Below are 24,021 nucleotides of genomic sequence, written 5' to 3'. Positions count from 1 at the left end.
GACAAAAAAATTATAGGGACCTCTTTTTTACAGTATTTTTCTAAATTTTGATTTTGAATTTTATAAGAAAAACCAAAGCATACAACAATCTGCAATATTATCGGCAGTCCAGCCTGCTGGGCTTTCAAAAAGAATAATTCCAGTAGTTTTGAAATGAATCTTGTATAGAAATCCAGTATACTCCAGCCGTTTAGCATCCAATACTGCCGGCCCTGTTTTTTTTTATTTTGGGCTCGGGGACTTGCTGGGCTAGCAGGACTGATGGACTATCCTGCTTTGGCTGGAGTTACTTGCACTGCATGGTTTTAATTCATGCCAGTGTCCATGGTTCAGACTATAAAACCTACATGTAAACCATACAGCGTCAGCGTGACCTTTCTCTCCTTATTATTTTAGTTTCCGGAAAATGCCCACAATCTCTTGTTTGCTACAGAAAGAGAAGGGCTGTTTTTTGTTTTTCTACAAGTCTGAGAGGGAGTAGTGTGGGATCAGAAAGAACCTCAGTGTCTCACAAAGGAATGTGTGATCGACCAGTTTTCTATAAAATGTCTTTCCGAGAAATGTTTGCGGTCGGGGTTTTGTTTTTTGAGGGGGGGGTTCTTTTACCCAGGCACCACTTTTAAAGTGAATGTTCATCTATGGTAAACTAGAACTAATTTTACAGCAGTGCCCTAATATATATCCACATCTGAACAGCTCTATTTACAACTCGGGGTGTGTGTCTAATAGGGGAGTGTGGTTATTCGGAAATCAAACTTTTATGCGGCTTCAATCTTTAACCTTTTGGCCTCCGTCGGGCTGGTATACGCCGGTATACTATTTTTTATTGAGCTATAGAATAACGTAGTAGACTGTTATTCTTTATAACGGGATCCAGCAAATAAGGTATACCGCCTAGTATACATCTTCTTAACATGCCCCTGTTTGGAAAACCTCACAAGGGCAGCAATCAGCAGATGAATGAGCAAACGCTCGATTAAAACGTGAAATATGATCGTAATCGGCAGCACATCTCCCTGTGTAAACGGAGACGCGCTGCCGACATGGTGATTAATGTATGGGGACAAGCAATCGGAGTAACGACCACTCGTCCCCGTCTATAGCTCTGTGTGACAGGAGCAAACGGGCGTCGATCAACTATGTCTTGATCGGCGCTCGCTGCACCGGCCGGTGTAAAAGGGCCTTAAATGTATTATACGGGAGCGTAAACATAGCAGTATATGTAGATTATATTCTGTTTGTATTCTGCATGTGTGTGTGTGTATATAGAGGTGTGTGTGTATATAGAGGTGTGTGTGTATATAGAGGTGTGTGTGTGTGTGTGTATGTATATGTGTATATATATATATATATATATATATATATATATTTTAGTACTGCTCTACCTCTTCATTCGTTATTATTGTGTCGTTCACATGTATGTTTATTGAGGTTAATAGATTAAATTAGAATTGCAGTTAAACTGGGAATGAAGTGTTAGGATCTCCCTTTCAATATTCATGTTGTTAAATGGTCTCATCTCGCCAATCCTAAAATTTGGCTGAGCTTGCTTGGGTGCACAGATTTGTCCACTAAGGCAAAGCCTCTGGTTTGTTTCTGGCTTCATGGATCAATTTAGTGGGGTTGGATAGAGTACATGGGCTGTTGGCAGACCTCTTCCTGACTTTTACATAATCTTGCGGACTCTGTAAAGATAATTTTATGTCAAAGTGGAGAATTCCTCTGAGCAAACTTTGAGCAGTTTTTCCATTTTGCTGCTATTGTTGTACATGGGCAAAAATAGTTGTATTTGGCAGGACAAGAAGCTGCACAATAGGTTGATGCAAGCCTTAGGCTTTAACATCTGCGCTAGGGCTCTGTTCCGGCGATCCGTCAGAGCTTTCCGTCACCATTGATTTCAAAATTGATTTCAATGGTGACCGATCCGGTGCCAATGGTTTTAGTTTGTCTCCGTTGTGCAAGGGTTCCGTCGTTTTGACAGAATCAATACTATAGTCGACTACACTATTGAATCAGTCAAAACGACGGAACGCTTGCACAACGGAGACAAACGAAAACCATTGGCACGGGTTCCAAATCTATGGTGTTGGAACGGAAACCTATGGTTACCGTTTGTCTCTGTCGGGGCTCCGTTCCGACGGAAAGCTCAGTCGGAACGGAGCCCTAGAGCAGATGTGAACGAAGCCTTAGCACATTGTTTACGGGAGTTTTGAGCACAACATTTTAGGAGACTACTGAGAAAAAAAAAAAAAAAACATCTAAACCAATCTTTTTAAGGGAATTTCCACCCAAACGCTCTTGCTAAGTGGATTCAAGAAGATTCCTAGTATAAATATAGTGTCAGAGCTGATCGTCCTGTTTCTAATTAATAAAGTGATGAACTACTAAATACTGCAAGTTATTAAGTCCTAAAGTTTATGGTCATAATGCATTATGATTGAACGCCACATTCTGCTTTTCTTAGCCTGGGAAGGCCTTATGCCAATGCATGCAGGGAGAACATTTTACTGGTATGTGGGGGAAGGAAAGTATTTAAAGTTTACCTTCAGTACTAGGCTATGTAAATGTTTGAAAATTGTGTTTTGTTTTTTTTAAATGTTAGGCGGGATTCACACGACCGGGTCGTTCCCGAGCCCGAGTGTCGGCCGGTAAAATCGGCCATTTTGCCCGGCCGGTTTGCATAAAGTTATGCATCCGTGCCGGGCCGGGCAGATCCGGACAGTGACATCAGCGGCAGCTCCTGAAGGGGAATCCCCATGTGTTCGGGGATTCCGCTTCAGGAGTTTCCCCTGATGTCACTGCCCAGATATGGACAGAGACATCAAGCGCTCTGTCCAGGAGCGGAATCCCCGAAAACACGGGGATTCCGCTCCTTCAAGGAGCTAAAGTGCGGCTAGCACATAGCAGAGCGGGGAGATACCTCCCCGCTCTGCTATAGTGGCGTCGCTACAGTAGTAGCAGCCGCAGCAGCAGCAGCTGCTACTACTACTAGCGGCGCCATCGAAGGTGTCGCCGAGCCAGGGTGCTTTTAACAAGCAGGGGAAGGGAGCCAGCGCAGCGCTCCCTCCACCTGCTGTACACCCCGGCCCTGTAACACAGTGTACAGCGATGCCATTCGTCAGAATGGCATCAACTCCTCCTCCTCACATGCACTCTGCGCTGTGAGGAGGAGGAGATAGAGCGCAAGCGCCGGGAAACCCGGCCATCACTCGGAACACATTCCGGTGATGGCCGTGTAATACCCGGCCCCATAGACTTCTATGGGAGCCGGGCGGCCGGGTGCCCGGGCAAAGATAGAGCATGTCCTATTTTTTGACGGCCGGATTTTCCGGCCGTCAAAAAATCGGTCGTGTGAATAGCCCCATTAGGGGTCTATCATTCCTAATGCAGCCGGGTGCCGGCCGATTTATGAACGGCCGGCACCCGGCCGGGAAACCCTGCCGTGTGAATGAGGCCTAAGTGTGTGTTTAATAAACTTTGTAAATACATTTTATTAAAAATGTTTACTTTTTAGATACAGCTGCTCTGTATTCGCTCTACAGAGCAGCTGTATCTAGCGCTATTCCCTGAATGTCAGTCCCGCGGACCTGACAGGTACATTGATGGCGGGTCCTGCATGTCTGACATGCAGGATCCACCTGTAATCTATCACACCCAAGTTCATAACTGTATCTTGGAAAGTAAAAATTATTTTGAATGAAATGTGTTTACAAAGTTTAACACACACTAATACACATTTATTTTAAAAAAAAAATCACTTTCAAACATTTACATAGCCTTTAACTTGTCATTTAGTAGATTCTCAAAGTTCTCCTTTCTGAGCATCGGCAGCACAGACACCTGTGGTGCACGCTCCTGCAACAGACAGCTCTGGGCTGTGTTTCCTGGGCATCGGTAGATTAAGGTGAGGCTTTCTGCTGGCTACAGATGCCTAGGAGACAGCTCAGGGCTGTGCAGTCTGTCGCAGGAGTGTGCAGCACGGGTGTCTGGTGCAGGAAATCAGAAAGAAGGACTTGGCTAATCTACTACATTGCAAAGTTAAAGCTAATCGTAAGTAATGTATCATGTTTTTTCTTTTATAACTGGAGGTACACTTTTTAAAGGGGTAAGGTTCACATCTGCGTTGGGGTCCCGTTCTGTCATAGATTTCCATCAGAACGGGGCCCTGAGCAGACACCAACGGAAACCAGGTTTCCCTTTCCATCACCATTTTCAATTGTTTCCGGCAAAACGACTGATCCGATGCACAAAAGAGACAACCAGGGGCACCGGCTCAGTCACCATTGAAATCAATGGTGGAGACGAAAGCCTCTGCTTTCCGTCGGTGTCAGTTTGTCTGCTCAGGGTCCCGTTCTGACGGAAACCACCGACTGAACGTCAGAACGGGACCCCAACGCAGATGTGAACAGAGCCTTAGCCGGTAAAACAAAACTGATGGCCTATCCTCAATAGGCCATCAATAGATGAATGGCGGGGGCCGGACTCACGGCACCTCCGCCGATGAGCTGTTTGAAAGGGCTTAAATGGGAGGAAGCTGTAATACTGTGCTCCACCGCTACGTATGTGTCGGCGTTGTACGGTATGAAGCTGTGTAAGAAACCCCTTCCAACAGAGGATAGGCGATTCATTTTATTTCACCTGACAACCCCTTTTTAAACTATTTTTTATTTTAATGTGAAAAAAAACATTTTTCTTAATTTGTTTTACTTTTCACTCTTTATAGAATTTGATCGGCATGAGATTCAGATATTTGAAGAGGTAGCGCGTATGCCCCCATTCCAAAGAAAGACTCTTGTTTTAATTGGAGCCCAGGGGGTGGGCCGAAGAAGCTTGAAAAACCGATTAATTGTCATGAATCCTACCCAGTTTGGAACGACTGTTCCCTGTAAGTTCTATCGTTTTGCTGTAAATAACTGTGAATGCCTAAATGCTATCCACTATTCCACTGTAGCGATCTTTCTATAGTGCCTAGTAAAAGTACCCAACTTGTCTTCATTGCGTAACCATGTTGAAATACAGCTATTTTTCAGTCTAGCCACAAATTGGGAGTCGGATTAAGGTCTAGACTGTATCTTGGACACTTATGTCTATTAACATTGTTGTTTTTCAGCCAGTCTTGTGCAGCTTTGGCGATTTTGCTTTGGTGGTAGTTCAGTTGCAGTTCTGTTGCACACTGCAGCAGGTTTTCTATGTATTTTTCTGCGTGATTTCACCCTGCAGTTCCTCAAGCCTTCCAGATACTTGTTTGTGTGTGATTTCTCTTTGCCACTCTCCCATAAATCTTTGACTGTTTTATGCAGAAAAAAAGTAAGGCAACAGTTGCTATATACAGTTCCCGTCGTCCTAGAACTGCTTCTTTCTTGTGGTGAAAACTTGGTGCGGCTTTGTAAACTTCACCTCACACATTCATCTCTTGTGGGTCTGGCATTTCTAATGAAATGCACTCACTTTGCTAATTTTTTATTTTTTTATTTTTTTTTGCCACTTGTCTTTTTCTGTTAATCATTGTCAAACATGTTTTATTTTGTCTACAGAGATTAAAGGAGTTTTCTGTTTGTGTTTTTCTGTGTTTGATTCACAATCCCGACACTTCGGTAACGTTTCTGTGGTACTTACAGCAGAGCAAGCGTAATCTCGCTGTAACCTGTCATTTACAGCGTGATCTCGCGAGATTATGCTTGCTCTGCTGTAACTACCACAGAAACGTTAACGAAGTGTCGGGATTGTGAATAGACATCCCGTCCTGGCTTGAATGAATGTCTATTCACTGTCAGGACACTTCAGTAACCTTAATGTGTTGGTATAAGACGGCACATACTGATCTAGCAGGATCCCTATGTGCTGGGGAAATGAATGGGGAGAAGTGTATGACGCTGATTGGTCCACGTCATACACTCCTGTACAACGCCCACTTGGTCATATAGTAAAACACGCCCAGTTGTTCATTAAGAAAATAATTCGCATAAAGCGAAAATCTCTAATAACGTGGTAAAAATAGATTGTTTTTCTAAATAAAAAGCACTGCTGTCGCCTACATTATAGCACCGATCACATTATGTAGGAGATAGGGCACTTATAATGTGGTGACAGAGCCTCTTTAACTTCAAACTCACTCAACATCATGGTTTATTGCTGCGACTCCTTCTCCTGCCCCTTTTCATTGTCACAAGTAAAGACAACACTCCTTTGTAAAGACTATGATCAAACAACTCCCCGTATCTGCTTCCTAGCAACTCTGACTGAGAGTTCACTTTAGTCACCGGACTTTTTAGTTTAAGTATTGTAAAAATAATTGTCAATGGAAACAAACAAGCCACAAGATCAATACCAGCATCCAGGGAGCTTCATACACACTGTTAACGCAATCATGGGCCAAAATATATTAGACTGAAATTTGTAATGGATATGTCAACCGATACCCGCCCTCCAGTGATTTATCCAGTTTCCAAATTATAGGTAATAGATATATATATCTGAGAGAAAAGATGACACAAGAGACCATGCTTGTATGCTCAAAATCCTTCTCTGATCTTTATTGATCCAAACAAGTATATAAGTATAATGACAGGAAAGGTGTAGGCTTTGGTTTCAGCCAATCATCTACAATATGATAATGACTCTGATTCAGCCAATGAGAATATTTCAATGCATTATAATAATTCTTCACCCTCCAAGCCCCAGGTGGCCTGAACCTTGTCCCATGGAGAAGACACACATTTCAGAGACACAAGTTAATGTGTCTCTACTTATCTCACTAGAGAATGGAGACTGCAGATAAGTTTAAATTAATTAAACAGAGGGCTGAATCCCCTTCCCTCATGGTAAACAATGTCATTGTTCATTCGGCCAAGGCTATTTGATCTGCTCCTTACAAGAGTAATAAAACATTAAATTCAAGAACACAACATAGAATTGCTTCAGGACATCTGCTGACATATTACTTTTTACTTATTAATCGCAAGATGGCTCCTTCAGGCCAAAAGATGGATTCCAACGATCCAAAATGGACGCCTACCATACAAGATCACAGGGGATCAAGAGAAGGCAGAGTTACTAAATGGGTTCTTTAGCTCTGTATATACAACAGAAGAAAGAGCAGCTGATGTAGCCGCTGCCGGTGCTGTTAATATATCAGTTGATATACTGAATTGGATGAATGTAGATCTGGTCCAAGCTAAATAAAATAAATGTGCACAAGGCCCCGGGACCAGATGGGTTACACCCTAGAATTCTTAAAGAGCTTAGTTCAGTTATTTCTGTCCCCCTTTTCATAATATTCAGAGAATCTCTAGTGACTGGTATAGTGCCAAGGGACTGGCGCAGCGCAAATGTGGTGCCGATTTTCAAAAAGGGCTCTAGGTCTTCCCCGGGTAATTGTAGACCAGTGAGCTTAACATCCATCGTGGGGAAAATGTTTGAGGGGCTATTGAGGGACTATATACAGGATTATGTGACGATAAATAGCATTATAAGTGACAGCCAGCACGGTTTTACTAAGGACAGAAGTTGTCAAACTAACCTAATCTGTTTTTATGAAGAGGTCAGCAGAAGTCTAGACCGAGGGGCCGCTGTGGATTTAGTGTTTTTGGACTTTGCTAAGGCATTTGACACTGTCCCCCATAGACGCCTAATGGGTAAATTAAGGACTATAGGTTTAGAAAATATAGTTTGTAATTGGATTGAGAATTGGCTCAAGCACCGTATCCAGAGAGTTGTGGTCAATGATTCCTACTCTGAATGGTCCCCGGTAATAAGTGGTGTACCCCAGGGCTCAGTGCTGGGACCACTATTATTCAACTTATTTATTAATGATATAGAAGATGGGATTAATAGCACTATTTCTATTTTTGCAGATGACACCAAGCTATGTAATATAGTTCAGTCTATGGAAGATGTTCATGAATTGCAGGCAGATTTAAACAAACTAAGTGTTTGGGCGTCCACTTGGCAGATGAAGTTTAATGTAGATAAATGTAAAGTTATGCATCTGGGTACCAACAACCTGCATGCATCATATGTCCTAGGGGGCGCTACACTGGCGGATTCACTTGTTGAGAAGGATCTGGGTGTACTTGTAAATCATAAACTCAATAACAGCATGCAGTGTCAATCAGCTGCTTCAAAGGCCAGCAGGATATTGTCGTGTATTAAAAGAGGCATGGACTCGCGGGACAGGGATGTAATATTACCACTTTACAAAGCATTAGAGAGGCCTCATCTAGAATATGCAGTTCAGTTCTGGGCTCCAGTTCATAGAAAGGATGCCCTGGAGTTGGAAAAAATACAAAGAAGAGCAACGAAGCTAATAAGGGGCATGGAGAATCTAAGTTATGAGGAAAGATTGAAAGAATTAAACCTATTTAGCCTTGAAAAAAGACGACTAAGGGGGGACATGATTAACTTATATAAATATATGAATGGCACATACAAAAAATATGGTGAAATCCTGTTCCATGTAAAACCCCCTCAAAAAACAAGGGGGCACTCCCTCCGTCTGGAGAAAAAAAGGTTCAAGCTGCAGAGGCGACAAGGCTTCTTTACTGTGAGAACTGTGAATCTATGGAATAGCCTACCGCAGGAGCTGGTCGCAGCAGGGACAGTAGATGGCTTTAAAAAAGGCTTAGATAATTTCCTAGAACCAAAAAATATCAGCTCCTATGTGTAGAAATTTTTCCTTCCCTTTTCCCTTCCCTTGGTTGAACTTGATGGACATGTGTCTTTTTTCAGCCGTACTAACTATGTAACTATGTAAGATGGAGTCCATGCAAAATGTTCTCTTTTAAACATATTCTAATCACTTTCACACACACTAAACTTGTGTACATCCGGCTGGGCATGCTACCTCATGGAATTTGAGAATACTGGAATGTCTCTGTATTTCTCTTGCTGCTGTTGCCATTATTTTCCGCAAGCTCTAACAAATGTGCAAAATCAAAACATTAGTTTTTCTTATCTTTTGGATATGAATTCTGTATAGTCACTTCACGCAAGCCAAGGGAAGATGAGAAAGATGGACATGCGTACAGATTTGTATCCAGATCTGAAATGGAGGCTGATGTGAAAGCGGGCAGATATTTGGAACATGGAGAGTATGAAGGCAATCTGTATGGCACCAAAATAGATTCTATTCATGAAGTTGTAATGGCTGGACGAACATGTATATTAGATGTAAATCCTCAGGTAATATTTCATTTACTTTGATGTATCCTCTGATTTATTGATTTTTTGATAACCATAACCATTCTACCTTATTTTTGGGATGCTGGTTCTATTTTCCTGGCTTAACCTCTATTTGCCCACACCACGTAAACTAATGGGCTACGGGACTGGTCCTTGTGCCTGCAGCCCATTAATTTACAGGCTGAATTTACTATATCCCCTTTGCAGGGGGAGCTTTGAGGCATGCAGATAAGATGTGATCTGTGTCTAGTCTGCATGCCAGTGTAAAGAGGCTCTGTCACCACATTATAAGTGCCCTGTATTTTACATGATGTGATCGGCGCTGTAATGTAGATTACAGCAGTGTTTTTTATTGGTCAGCTAAAACACGCCCAGTTATCCATTGAGAAAGTCATTAGCATAAAGCTAATATAGGTAATAACTCCGTCAAAAATGACAGTTTTTCGAAATAAAGAACACTGCTGTAATCTACATTACAGCGCCGATCACATCATGTACAAGATAGGCCACTTATAATGTGGTGACAGAGCCTCTCTAAGCAGATCACTGATGTGTAATCTAATAATTAGTGATCTGTATATGGGGACTATAGGGAGCACATAATGTATTCTCAGCTAACCTGTGCCCCTAAAGTAAAAAACAACAAAATAATACAGTAAAATGCGATTTTGTTTTTATTTTTTTACAAAAAGCCCCTTCCCCAAAAAAGTGCACACCTCGCCGAACCCACTCGTACTAATTTTAGACATTCTGCCTGAGGTAAACATGTTTTGCATGGACATCATGTTCTCCGGCATTAATACGATCGTTAGGCAAAATGTACGCTACGCCAATCATAAAATAATTACCCCTGGACACCAATTTTCGTCTGTTCTACCACGTCCCTATGTACTTTTTGGGCCATTACTTAAAAATGTATGAACTGGGATGATTTAATCTTCTAAAGCTAAGGGAGGGAGATGCATTTAAAGCTGAAATACGGTTTTTGCTCTGTGCTATATCAGTCCTATGTTACACAATGTACACGTTTAACATCACTGTGTGGGAGGATTAGAAGATTCATTTTTGAGGTAAATATTATTCATTGAATAAACCACCTTAAAACATAGCATGAATAAATGAGGGAAAAAGTGTCCCGCAAAAAAAAAAAACACAAAATTTGGGGTTGACTAAAACAATCTTTCGATTGCAGCATTTAGGAAAGTGGCATTTTGCTCTGGTCATGAAGGCCCCCATCGCCCTTCGTCATGTACATTCTTCATTGAGAATGGATGTTCTTTAATCCCTGTTTTTGTACGTCCTGTTTGAATCCCAAATAATGTCAAGAAATTGACTTGTAAATTGAATTTACTTCACTGCCAAATGGCCTCATTTAACAAGACGTGTCCTAGGTAAATGTGGAACATGCGATCCTTCCCTCTGACCGTATAGGCTGCTATGTAATTTACCAATGAATATGATTTGAGTGAATAACTGTATTGATACTATTTGTTGTTCTTATTTAGAGCCAAATCTTGTGTTAATTGCTTCATATTTTAACCTACTAATGGGTTTAGTTGTACAAAACGTTTTGTAAAGCTTTCCCCTTTTATATCTCTGTGGTTTGTGCTTTACAGAAAGTTGACCTGGTCTACCATGTAATTGATGTAGTAGAGCTGCAGCCGGTCACAGGCACTGTTTCTACAAGCCTTCTGACTCGCATAGCAGAGAGACAATCTGCCTGCATGAGTCTCAGGGCTTTATTAGCTGACAAGTTCTCCCTATAGACACCGTTCTCGTCATTCCCAGTTTATTCCCTGTTTGGATAAAATATTCACGTTATTTTAGGTCTCTCTCTACCTGACACACTAGCAGGGAAGAAGTAAAAGGCAGATGTAATTCAAGCCGCCTCTTCTGCCCTATATTGAAATGAATGAGGTCTGAATGTGAATACAACTAATAAGCAGCAGAGAGCACTTTATTTTTAATTCTAGTTACAGTTTTGGGGTGGATCACTGGAGGTACTCAGTAATGTGAGATTCTGCATCCATTTATTGAAGGTACATATTATATCTACCGCATGTCGTGGTCTTCATGTTCCTAGTTCTGGCAGTCCGCACATATTGTTACATTTATTCCATATAGCAATCATTTGCTTGTTTTGTACTGATATTATATATATTTTTAGCATTTTGTGTTTTACAGGCTTTAAAAGTGCTTAGGACGTCTGAGTTCATGCCATATGTAGTATTCATTGCTGCTCCTGAGCTCGATACATTGCGTTCCATGCATAAAGCTGTTGTAGATGCTGGAATTACAACAAAGCTCCTCACCGTAAGTGAATTTTTACGTTTTTATCCTTAAATAAATGGTAAAATCAAACTTTCTTTTTAATAACCCAAATTTTAAGAGTTACCGCCACTATTTTATATACAGTGCCTTGTAAAAGTATTGGTGTTTTTCCTGTATTGTTGCATTACAGCCTGGAATTTAAAATGTGTTTTTAAATTTGATTTTATGTAATGGACCTGACTAAATAGTTACATGACAAATCATTTCTTTTTTTTTTTTTTTTTTTTTGTCGGTATAACTGTATGAGGGCTTGTTTTTTGCTGCATAAGTCAGATCTTTTAATAAAACCATTTTGTGGTACATATAAATTATTGATCCACTTATTTTTATTTATTTATATTTATAAAAAAATTTTGGGAGGGGTAATAAGGAATAAACGGAAAATGGAATTTGCTTTTATTCCTCCTTTTTTTTTTTTTTTTTTAACACCAACGTATGGTTTAAAATAGTTATTTTGGTAACTACAATCACGGCGATACCATGTAGGTTTGTATTCTATTTATTTTTAACTGTTTTGCAAAATAAAGCTACCTTTTTATTTTGTGTAATGTTAAAACTGCTTATTTTTTTTAATTTAAAATATTCCTATTAGGGAACATCACAATGCAATCTATGTTCTCTAATGCTTTGGTATACTTAGAGTACCAAAGCATTATTGCCTAATATGCGTAGAAACCTGGCAGGCCTGGGGGACTAGGCCCCTGGCTGCAATGACAAGTCAGCAGCCCGCGGTCGTGTAAAACTATGGTTTAAGGTCTTGGCACCATTAGTCGGACAATGTGACATTGCAGCTGTTAGTCTGCGTAATGTCCCCATAACTTAAGTCGTTTCATGTCAAGTCTTGACGCAGTGTAGTAAACGTATTTTCTATAGCTGCAGCCTCACAAAAGCCCCATGCGGTCCTCTGTAACTTAAGCGATCCCACCACCATTTACCTGTAGGTCCAGGAGACCGACATAGGGTGTACTTTCCTTGTAAGAAGCATTGTTGGAAGTTGGCTAGCTTCAGTGATGGAACTGGCTGAGCACCACTGTTGCCAAGATGGTGCTTGGCTTGTTCTCCCATACAAAGTATAGGAGCACGGCCCGTGAAATACGCAAAATAGGACATGCTCCATAATTCCTGGCATGGTTCTACGGCACGGACACCCATCTGTAGCGCTACGGAAAGGTGGCCACAACCAATAGAACCAAATGGGTCCGTAGAACCGCAGATCGTGGTACGCTTCGTGGTTTTATGGTCGTGTGCATGGGGCCTAAAACTTTACTTTTCCTCTTCTACATTATTCATCCTGTAAAATCTCTTGAGACACCTTGTCAAAGCCCTGTTTCCGAAACACTGATGTAATGGTGATACTACACATGACATCGCTAGTTGATTCATCCGAAAAAAGACAATTTTTATGGTTTTAGCTTGAAAGTCTAACCCATAGAGAGCTGGCATGCTGGCCACTAAATGAATCATTAGTAAGCGCTCAGTAACTAGATGGAACCATTTAGATGCACACATCGCCCATTCTCCAGTGCAGGCGGCTTCTGGCCAAAGATGAGCAGTTTGCAGTCTGTTGGGAAGTGGTTAAACATTGGAATATAACACAAATGCCATAAACAAGACTGCACTGTATAAGGCTATGTTCACACTGGGTATTTTGCCGAGTTTTTTTATGCGGAAACCGCGTCGCAAAAACGGCCCAAGAACGCCTCCCATTGATTTCAATGGGAGGCGTCGGCGTCTTTTTCCCGCGAGCAGTAAAACTGCCTCGCGGGAAAAAGAAGCGACATGCCCTATCTTCGGGCGCTTCCGCCTCTGACCTCCCATTGACTTCAATGGGAAGCAGAGAAAGCGTATTTCACGCTGTTTTATGCCCGCGGCGCATCGGCGTGCAGGGAGTGGAAAATTTGCCTCAAAGTTCCAAACGGAATTTTGAGGCAGATATTCCTCCCCCAAAATACTCCGTGTGAACATAGCCTAAACAAGCCGGCTGCAGTGATTGTTTTTGTTGCTTATTAACAAGTCGACGCTTAATTAAGATTTGTAATTTAACACAAATTAGGAAAACTTCAGCTTTGCCAATTTGGACATTGCCAGTTAATTGATTTTACAGTTTCAAATTATTATTTTATTATGACCGGCTTTTGCAGAACACTCATAGTAGGAAATTTCTAGAACAGTGGGGGAGAAAAACCTGCGTACATGTGTACAGAATCGCTGACTTGTGGTGCCCCAAGTGTTGTAGTTTCCTCTTACTTGATGACTGCGTGCTGCCTCCCGCTCCCGTTCATGTCGGCACATCAAGCGTGGGATCGCAAGGGCCTGGCACGGGCACTGCTCCGTTCTGTCACTGCAGTTACTGAGGCAAGGGGGGGGGGCAGGGATTAATTTGCTGAGCAGAGAAGGGGGGCCTGGACTAGCCCCTCCTCAGAAGCGGAATTTGAAAATGGTGTGTCCTGCTATATCAGGATTCGATAAGTAATCCCAGTAAAAGGGTTTCTTATTGAAAATAAGTTTTTATGATGATGGAAGCTTTTTAATGTTTTGAGTTTTTGTTTTTTAGGTGCCAGACAACCCCTTTAAAGGCACAAAATGTATTAATGGCATTTCCTTTTTTTTTTTTATAACTATTTTTTGTAAAGTACGCCAAGAGGTGGCATAAGGACGAAGTCTAACTTTTTTTTAAGCAAGATGTGCCAAATTGATCATACATTGGGATAAATGTTGCACTTTTTTTTTTTTTTTTTTTTTTGCAAGTATGACCTAACTTTAGGACAGTGTTAATAAATCTTCCCCAGTGGGTGCAGACTGTGTCCTTGCGGCTCTGTAAAATGGAGCTGTAGGCACTCAATGTGGCGCCTCCCATACTGCACCCTACGCTTGCTGTAATGAGGCGTTATAGTAAATATACATCCATAAACATGGACACCCCCTTCCCACAATTACATACAAAAATTAAAACATAATTAAAACCATAGACTCTATTGGGACCAAAAAATACCAGCGACTACAATATATACTTAATCCAATATTACAGGCTGTAGTTACTCATATGACAGAGGAAGCGCCACAAACCCAGGTAGCTACTTAGGCGGTAACTAAGAAAAAAAACAGTGCTCGGTAGCAAAAGAGAGGAAGTGAAATACCTGTTGCTGCAGTATTTCAGAAAGAAATGCACTATAACATGTGCAACATCGGCCACCCTCCTACCTTAAAGTGGCTCTGTCACCAGATTATAAGTGCCCTATCTCCTACATAATCTGATCGGCGCTGTGATGTAGATAACAGTGGTTTTTATTTTGAAAAACGATCATTTTTGAACAAGTTAGGAGCAATTTTAGATTTATGATTCGTTTCTCAATGGACAACTGGGCGTGTTTTTACTTTTTACCAACTGGGCGTTGTACAGAGGAGTGTATGACGCTGACCAATCAGTGACCAATCAGCATCATACACTTCTTATTATTCCAGCCCAGCTTCTTTCACTGCACTTGTAACAATCGTGCTGAAAATAAAATCCACTGTTCTACATTACAGCGCCGATCTTCTTATGTAGGAGATAGGGCACTTATAATGTCGTGACGGAGTCTCTTTAAATAAGGGCCAAAATTTACAGCTGTTCCACAGAATGAATGACTTCACCAATGTAACTCCTCACGGCTATTATTTTGAACAAGCCCCTTTCAAATGATTCAATTCCTCAGAATGAGCGGCAAGCATGTCCTAATTGTTGGCTCTGCTTTTTTTTTTTCTACCACACTTACTCGTAAATTATTTGCTATGTAGAAATATCACTTCTCCCAAAAACCTTGATTTGTCAGGTTAATGTTGGGCTGCTATTTTTTTGGCCACTACTGTATATGTACAACAGGGTAATCGTCTGTCCGTTCTGTCTCCTTGGAGCATTTCAAATTGCAAGGTGTTTCCACATTGTCATAGACTTATATTCGCCAGTGAACCCTGCTGCTTCTATGGCTTTCTTCTCTGTACAGCGCCATTCTCTGCGTAAATTCCCCTAATCTTGATGAAAGATGTGTTCATATAATATGGCTTCCAAAGTGTGTACTGTACGAACTGTTATCTGGGATCATCTGCTTGGCATGTGTAGCTACAGCTATGACTGGTGCCATCTTGGCAATATTCTTATTTGTTATTATGTACTTGGCTCTTGATTTTTGTTTTAACACTAACCTCGCTGCTCTAAATGTATCCTCCTTTCAGGTTCTGAACATTATTAGTTTCCTCTTGGCTTCTGCCCGGGACTTTATAGCCTCATTTAACCTATAAGCAACCCATTGTTGACAGCATGTCACATTTAGAAGTCTTGCACACTTTAATTAGTTGAGGGAAAGACTTTGCAAGAGCTACAGAAATATTTATTATCTCCAGCTAGATTCACATGGGCGTTGCGCATCTCGGACGTGAAAAACTGCCATTTTTCTCACGGACCCTTCAACCGGTCCATTGAAACAACGGCCATGTAAATGACCACATTGAATTATATAGGTCCGTGTGTCGGCCGTTCACACGTTTGTAAATATGGCCCTAGTCTGTCCCCACGATGTGCCTGGTTCACCGTATAGAAGGACTTCTACAACAATATGTTGCATTTATTCCTTTAACACACATGAAGAAAATGTATAACCATAAAATACCTTTCCTAACATGTAACTGTACAACAGCAGTCAAGATTTCCAGGATTGTATAGATCAGTGAGATCACATTTGTAGTGAATGTTTCCACTACATATGTGCTCCATATGCACAACATTTAAAACCTTCCGTGGATTTGAAAATCCCAGCATGCCCTAAAATCCTTGCTGGTTTTTGTTGTTTTTTTTTGTGTTTTTTCTATAGGATGAATGTTTTTCTTTATTTTGTTTGTTAAAACGCCATCCACTTTCATTGCATTATACTATGAAGCAGGATTTGAGCGGGGAATACACCGAAAACATCCACAAGAAATACACCATGTTTGAACGTGGCCTTCTAACGTGACTTGCTCCCATGTAATATACCTCTATATTGGACTCTGGGATATAAAATGAATAAAGTACTATTGTTAGATGAGCACATTAAGCACCTCCTGCTATCATGGATTTCCACAGATGTGCACATTTGGGACCTTCAGTATCTGCTCCATAGGATGCCCAATCGCCAAACAACTTTGGGATGAATTGGAACGTCCATTGTCAGCCAGACCTTGTCCAAAATCAGTGACTAACCCCACAAATGACCTTTTGTCTGAATCGGCATAAATTTTCACAAACCCGCTCTAAGATTTTGTGCAAAGCCTCCATAGTAGAGTGGAGGCTGTTACATCCGCAAAAGGGAAAACTTAATATGGTTTTGGAATGGGATGTTTAACAAGTTCATATGAATGTGATGAGGTGTCCACTTACTTTTGAACCTTATGTTCTTAATGAAGCAGTGACCCCTGTTCAGTGACTCCAATGAAACGAGTAGGAATTATAGAAGCCTCCATACAGATTTACAAGTCATAAGTGTTTCACTGGAATCCCACTTTGATAACAATTAGACTTATTTTAGTGCCAAAGCATGGAGCAATAGCAATGTGCCTTCTATGTACTCCTGTGTATTTTCACAGAATTTGTAGACCGTTATACCTGGTGTTCCAAATCATACCAAACCATAAGTACACAGACAGGGAGGCTGCACGATATTCTTCTACATTATACCTGTGTGACAGGAACATGTCTAAGTATCAGTGGTAGTGGATGATAGAAGTTTCTGCCCCCCCCCCCCCCCCTGTGTAATTGTACTGCAGTACAGGAAATGCTGAAGCCTGTGATGGGTTAAACATAGATCTCCATAGACTTAAGTAGAGAAAGCGTGTCACCGAGCCGGATTCACACTGCAGCTAAGCAACCATCCCAGTCTGATATGTAGAGATAGAAGCAGCAAGAATAATAACAGGTGAGAGACTGACTTATGGAATACCAGAATGGTGCACATGGGAAAGCTTAGCTTTGGCCAGAGTGTCCCTTTTTAAAGATTTATTTTCCCCTTGTATTTAAAGTAACACTAAACCTAGAATTGAATGCAAAAGAGAAACGTGCTCACACTGTTGGCTAGTCTGCAGGCCTCTGCCTACTTCTGAAACCAACTAGAAATTCTGCAGAGAATACAGGTTAATTTCCTACTTATCTATTCTATTTTTGGCCGGTGAACTGCTGAGGGGGTGGCCGGTGTAATAATCCTGATGTCCTACTGCAGAGGGGGAGGCTCCTGCTGTAGCCAGTTGTCTTACAGGCAGAGGAATGTGAGGAGATGGGAGGCAAAACATTGTTTGTGATCTTGTGTTTAATGTTCTTTTTTTTTTAAGTGCTGATTTTTGCTAAAATATTTTATACATGATTTTTTTATAATTCATTTTTTTTAACTTTCTACAGTTTGTGATAAATTATAGGACCCATGGTGCTTAAAAAAATGAAGTCGTGAAGTTTGGTACTCTAGGTTTGAGGAAAACGAACATAGAAACATGTATAGAATGTAAAATTTAGGGCAGTTCTAAATTAAAAACATTGAATGAAAATGTTCTTTCTTTATTTTAGGACACCGATTTGAAGAAGACTGTTGATGAGAGCGCTAGAGTTATGAGGGCTTACAACCATTACTTTGACCTTACTATTGTAAATGATAACTTGGACAAAGCCTTTGAGAAGCTACAGGCAGCAGTCGAGAAGTTGAGAATGGAGCCACAATGGGTCCCGATTAGCTGGGTTTATTGACTATTAAGTTTAAGATTTTATTAACCAATATCAAAGACACTAAACAGAGCGTTCAGAGAAGGAGACAAGACCTCTGTGTCGTTTGCTCCCTTATAAGGATTTAAAGGATCGTACACTGTTCTGAATTTTTATATAACCCTTCAAAGGGAAAGTGTACTTAAATATGTAATTTATTTTAATTTTTATAACTTTTTAAAGATCTTTCTATTCACGATACATGAAGAAAATGCGTTGAAGCATTTTATGTGATTCTTTTTTTTTTTTTTTTTTTCATGTGGTACATATGCCTTTTTCATCCAAGAAAGTTTGTCATTTAACATTTGGTCTTACATTTTCACTGTGATATAAAGGATACTTGAAATAATTTTGTAAGTCTGTTTGATACATAAATGGATAAAAATGATTTTATATCGGTTAGGAAAACACTATCTGAGAAGAAATGTAACACTATAACGCAGGTGGTACTTGTGCAGGTGACAGATCTTCAATGTGCTGTAGCAAACCAATTGCAATACCTTTTACTGTTAACTTATATTCATGCAGGTTGGGAATTTGTATGAGAACTAACCTGCCAGGAAGACTGGCTTTTCCATCTCTCGCTACATAAATTTTCCTCGCAACTCTCCAGAATGGACTTGGCTCACAACTATATTGTGAGCTGTATGAATACTTCTGAGACTGGGGTCTTCCATTTTGAGTTGTTGCTAGTTTCTAGAGATTTCATGTGCTGCATTCTCACACAGTGTTCTAGATGGTTGCCCACGTTTTGTGCATGCTAGAAGGAACACCACTAGCCATCTTCACCAAAACTGAGGTTTGTTTGTGGTTGAGATCTGACATGATCTAACTTGATCACTTTTCAGATCAAAGATAAACCTTGGAACTTATGTATTAATAAGGGTTCTATATACTTGATAAATGTTTAGTAAAGCATGGACTTCTATAGAATCCAGTAGCCACATGACTGGAAATATTACAGTAACCTTAATAATTCTCAAACCCCATATGGCATTTGCATTTTCTCCTAAAGGACCCATACATACATAACTGTCTGAGGTGTTAGGTTTCAGTAGAAGGGTACCATGCTTTTCCACTTGAAATGTATCACTTGGGGCATATCTCTTTTTGTGGCACTCCCAAACACTTTACTGTAGGGAGAAACCACTTTTGTTTGAGTGAGGTATACCGTACACTTGTATGGATAAGCCCAAAACAGGAAATAACACTATGGCCCCATGCACACAACCGTAGATTTCGTCCGTAATTACGGTCCACAATTACGGACCCACCCACTTCTATTAACCACGGACACCTTCCCGTATATTTGCAGGAAAGTGTGCTGGCCGTAGAAAGCTTCCACAAAAGATAGGACATGTCCTATCATTTGCTTTTTACAGACACTGCTCCCATTTAAATGGGAGCTTGGGCCGAAAACGCAGGTGGCTCTCCGCGGCCGGTCGTGCCTGTAATCGCGGACCGTGATTACGGGCACGGCTGTGCGCATGGAGCCCAAAAAGTAAATAGGTGACACACACTGATTTCAGAATGCTATCACTTATTAGTTAATAAGTAATTTAGGAGAATTTTGATCTTCTACTTGTGGTATGTGGCCAGCTCCGCAAGTATATTCCTTTATTCATTCTCCCGCTGACACTCTTTTCTCCCTATGTACAGTTGGCGTGCAGTCACATGTGGCGCATTTGCCTTGTATTTTCTACGCTGCAGAATTTTTTTTAGTGTAAGCCTAAAAATATAAAATATTCCACAAAGCAAGAAATCTAAGTCTGAGTTGCGGAATATTTTTCCCATTGGACATTGTACAGCTTTTAATACAAGGCAAATATGCCATGTGTGTCTTTCACCGTAATAGGGAGAAGTGTCAATCGGGCTGGAGGGCAGGGGAGCCTGAATATACTTGGACTTATACGTGCGGTGCTAAATTCACCTAAACTACTTGACATTAACAAGTGATAGCCCTCTAAAATCAGCGTCTGTCGCTTTTTTTTATGCTGCCCTCTGACAGGGCTTCTTAAATATCTGACCAATCTTCTTAAGGGAATATAATAAGTATACACAATGTGGTAAGCTATTTGGTGCTCAATATCAGAATTTCTATTTCCAATAGGAAACTAGGTACAGATCTACACGTGATGACATTTTGATGATTTTCAGCATGGATTTCCATAGCCCAAAATGTGCCATTTCTAATCCATATTGTATTATGGTCCTGTCACCTCCAAGACATAGTCTTAAACTACAGTTACTTGTAAATAGTGTAAATGACGTGTATTCAGAGTCTGCAATGTTCATCTTTCTACTCAATTGCAATATCCATCTAAAAGTCTGCAAACGGGCCGTTCCCTGCATGAGGATGACTAATTTAAGTAGTCCCCTCCAGTAAAGCACCAAGCTTAGTAGTCCCCTCTACGCATCAGTATGCAGCTCACGCCCCGTTTGAGAGCTTACAACAGGGAATGCAAATGACTAGAAAGATACAAATTGCAGATACGGAATCTGCATCTCAAACGGTTTACGGATTACTGTAGATTAAGGGGATTTCGGGATGACCGTCTTTTAAATGTTAAGCAATAATTGCACTGTTGTCTTGGGGACATTCAAGATTACATTTCACTTACTAAAAGGCAGCTTTTGGTGTGGTTGGGACCAAGATTTTATCATTTGGGCCAATCCTTGTTTTCCTACCAATAGAATTGCGCTTGTAATTTCACCATGTACAGGTACGTTTAGTCATATTTATTTTAAGTTTGAAACATTTTCAATCCTGTTAATTCAGTATTTATTCTCCCATCTGTGTGAAACCAAGTTTGGGATAGTTTATTATATTTTTGTACTGCTATTCATAATTCTGCCATTATACTAAAATGTGCTGTAATATCATTTGCGCTGTATGTTTATCGGTGTTGCTTATCTCTCCTCTATAGTACATTCTTGTATATGCTTTACAATAATACTGCGTTATTGGAAAATGGGCAATACCAGTTTGCTTGGGTAATTTATTTTTTAATTTTTTTTGGTTACGCTTCATAGATGGGCAGCTACATTAATAAGAACATGCTATGTATATAATGGGATATTACCTAATAAATACTTATCTACCAGTGTCCATACATACAATTTTATATACGAGGTTTACAACTGAATATTATCAAGATATGTGCTGCTGTATTATTTACTTGACTTTACAATTAGCTTTAGTTTTGCAAGTGATTTTAATATCTGAATTCTAGTAGCTATATAGTTTATTTATTTATTTTGGGGGGGGGGGGGGGGTTTGTCCTTTACCAAAAACTATAGTAATTGTCTTGACTCCTGATGCCAAAACAGACTACATGATGCTAATGAAGAAAGCTTCCGATGAATAGTCTCTCCAAAAGGAAAGATCACCTGGTTAAGTAAGAACAAATCCTGGTAGCTCATGAATAAGTGTGCGTTTGGAGTATGGTTTCAGATATTATACAGTTGTGGTTTTATATTGATAAAAATGACTCAAAATAAGCATACATTGTATTAAAATAAACTTCTAATTCAGTACTTTAAGGATCAGTGTTTTGGTGTTTTTTTTTTCCCTAAATGGTTTTTATTACCTTGAATTCACTTGAATGGGACATCCATTTTAAAATCCCAGATAACCTCTTTAACGACAGCAAAGTAAAGTGTGGCCATCACAAAGCCCTAACCGCCATCCCATAAAAAAATATGGGCAGAGCAAGGCGGCCAACAAGTCTTACACTAGTTCCATCAGGAGGAATAGGCCAAAATTCCAGCAACTTATTGTAAGAAGCTTGTGAAATGCTATCCAAAACGTTTGACACAAGTTAGACAATTTAAAGGCAATGATTCCAAATTCTAACTAAGAGTATGTAAACTTCTGAGCCACTGGGGAACTTGTTGAAAGAAGTTAAAGTTGAAATAAATCCATGTCCACAGTATTCTGACACTTCACATGCCCAAAAGTCTCAATTTTCAACGCAAATTGCGACTTTTCTATGCCAGAACATTGAAGTCTCAAATTCCTCCAAAGGTGTTTGTTCTTCGGGGATTTCGCCTCCTAGACCCATCTAATGGGTGTAGCTGGCTGCCTCCTGATGCTGCTGGGAATAGTGAAACGTGCAAAGCACCCACAGTCACATGATTCTCTTCTGAGTCATCTCTTGCGATAGCCGCTTTTTCTTGCGGCTTGGAAGAGGACACGTGTTCTTTTACTCAAACGCATGCTATGAAAGCTTCACCAAATAACATGCTCCCCTCAGAAGGGTCAGGGAAACACCACCACTATTGCTCCTTTCAGAGGAGGAAATATGGCCCACAAAAAAGGAGAGCCCTGCACTCCCCTCACACCAGGTCTGAGGGGAGGGTGTCCCTCCACAACAAAATACCTTGTTTTTAGGTTTAGTAAAGGCACAACAGGTGGTGTCAGCCAAATAATTGTCACATGACACCACAGTTTGTACGAACACCACCCATCGTGGAAAAAAAAAATATAAAAGTTTTTCTCCAGATCTAATAAAGAGCTGTATGCATCCACCTAAAATAAAGGGGCGTTTGCGTCCAGGCCAAATAAGACAACGTTTGCTTCCTTTATCTTTTGACAGGTTAATTTGGGCTTGGGTTCTCTAAGCCCCAAAGTTTTGTACCTCAAAAACTCTAGTCTGTCACCTACTCGGCAGCTCCCTGTGAGCAAGGCTGGTGAAGTGAGTTCCAGATGCTAAGGGTTGGTCTAGCTGGCAGGGCTCACTGCCACATCAAAACTTCTCTGAGATGGGTCAGGGACCTTGCACAACTTACATTCTGCTCTTCCCTTGTTAAGGAAGATGTGGTGCTTAGGAAATTCATTGATATACCGGATATCCAGGCTCTAATAGCCATAGAGATTGACCTGGCACTCCCATATTTTACCGGGACGGCTGTCCCAAATGATCTAGTAAACCAAACCCTCAAGAGCGTACAATTTTTAAAATTAAAGTTGGTCCACTACTGTTCATGCTTACCAAGGCAGAACAGGAGGGCACATTACCCTATACCCAGAATGACCGTATAATCAAAGCTAGCTCTTCTTAGGGCAACTAGTAGAGCGGTACTCATGATTGGTCAGTCGTTCAACAATCTCACTAATAGAAGAAGAGCCAGGTGGCTCACCCCTGCAAGGAATGGCAGACTTAAGTCTCATCAGTTGGGGTTGGATAAGTCGCATCTTCCCTGTTCTAAAGTAAAATGGGTCAGCAAGACTAGTTCATAACATAAAATCCTTGAATGCCTTTCTAAAATCTAGGATTCTGCATGGAGAGCATTGCGGACTTAAGGTTCATGTTCGGAAGGGGCATGCTCCTAATAAAGGTAGATCTAAAATATTAAACAATCTCTATCGCTCGCAAACATCGGCTACTACAGTTTAGATGGAAGGAAAAATCTTTTATTCGATTGTAAGTGTTTGGCCTCTCCAATGTACCATACGCCTTTTTGCAGGTAATGAATGTAGTAGTATCTCGTATATGGTTGGCAAGAACAGCATGTCTCGTCTATTTAGACTACTCATGTTTCACATAGAGACTTATAGATCAGAGACTAGCTTCATCCCCTACTTACAGAAACCGGTTTCTCCGTGAAAATTGGTTCTCGTTCTTACATTCTTCATTGCCATGCACCCAGGCTTCCAGACAGCGCTAACCAAATGTCAGATGTGATTCTGGCTAAGAACTACTCTTAGAAAGGGGGTCTCTTGGAACGCTCGTCTCTGGCTACTCTCAGCA

General features: G+C 40.7%; 1 protein-coding gene across 4 annotated transcripts in view; it reads left to right on the top strand.

Annotated features, from left to right (window-relative positions):
* The window catches only part of PALS2 (protein associated with LIN7 2, MAGUK p55 family member), a 67,203-nt gene extending 45,392 nt beyond the window's left edge, over positions 1-21,811 (top strand). For all 4 annotated transcript variants that reach the window (XM_075827277.1, XM_075827278.1, XM_075827276.1 and 1 more), the window contains exons 9-12: positions 4,724-4,885; positions 8,978-9,180; positions 11,365-11,493; positions 18,077-21,811. In XM_075827277.1, the coding sequence (XP_075683392.1) occupies positions 4,724-4,885; positions 8,978-9,180; positions 11,365-11,493; positions 18,077-18,253 (671 nt within the window). In that variant the 3' untranslated portion in view covers positions 18,254-21,811. The remainder of the gene's footprint in view (positions 1-4,723; positions 4,886-8,977; positions 9,181-11,364; positions 11,494-18,076) is intronic.
* Positions 21,812-24,021: the final 2,210 nt, after the last annotated feature.

The sequence above is a fragment of the Rhinoderma darwinii genome, chromosome 5 (genome assembly GCF_050947455.1).
Source record: "Rhinoderma darwinii isolate aRhiDar2 chromosome 5, aRhiDar2.hap1, whole genome shotgun sequence".
Taxonomy (NCBI): domain Eukaryota; kingdom Metazoa; phylum Chordata; class Amphibia; order Anura; family Rhinodermatidae; genus Rhinoderma; species Rhinoderma darwinii.
The sequence above is the reverse complement of the archived record's forward strand: the minus strand, read 5'-3'. Positions and strand labels throughout refer to the sequence as shown.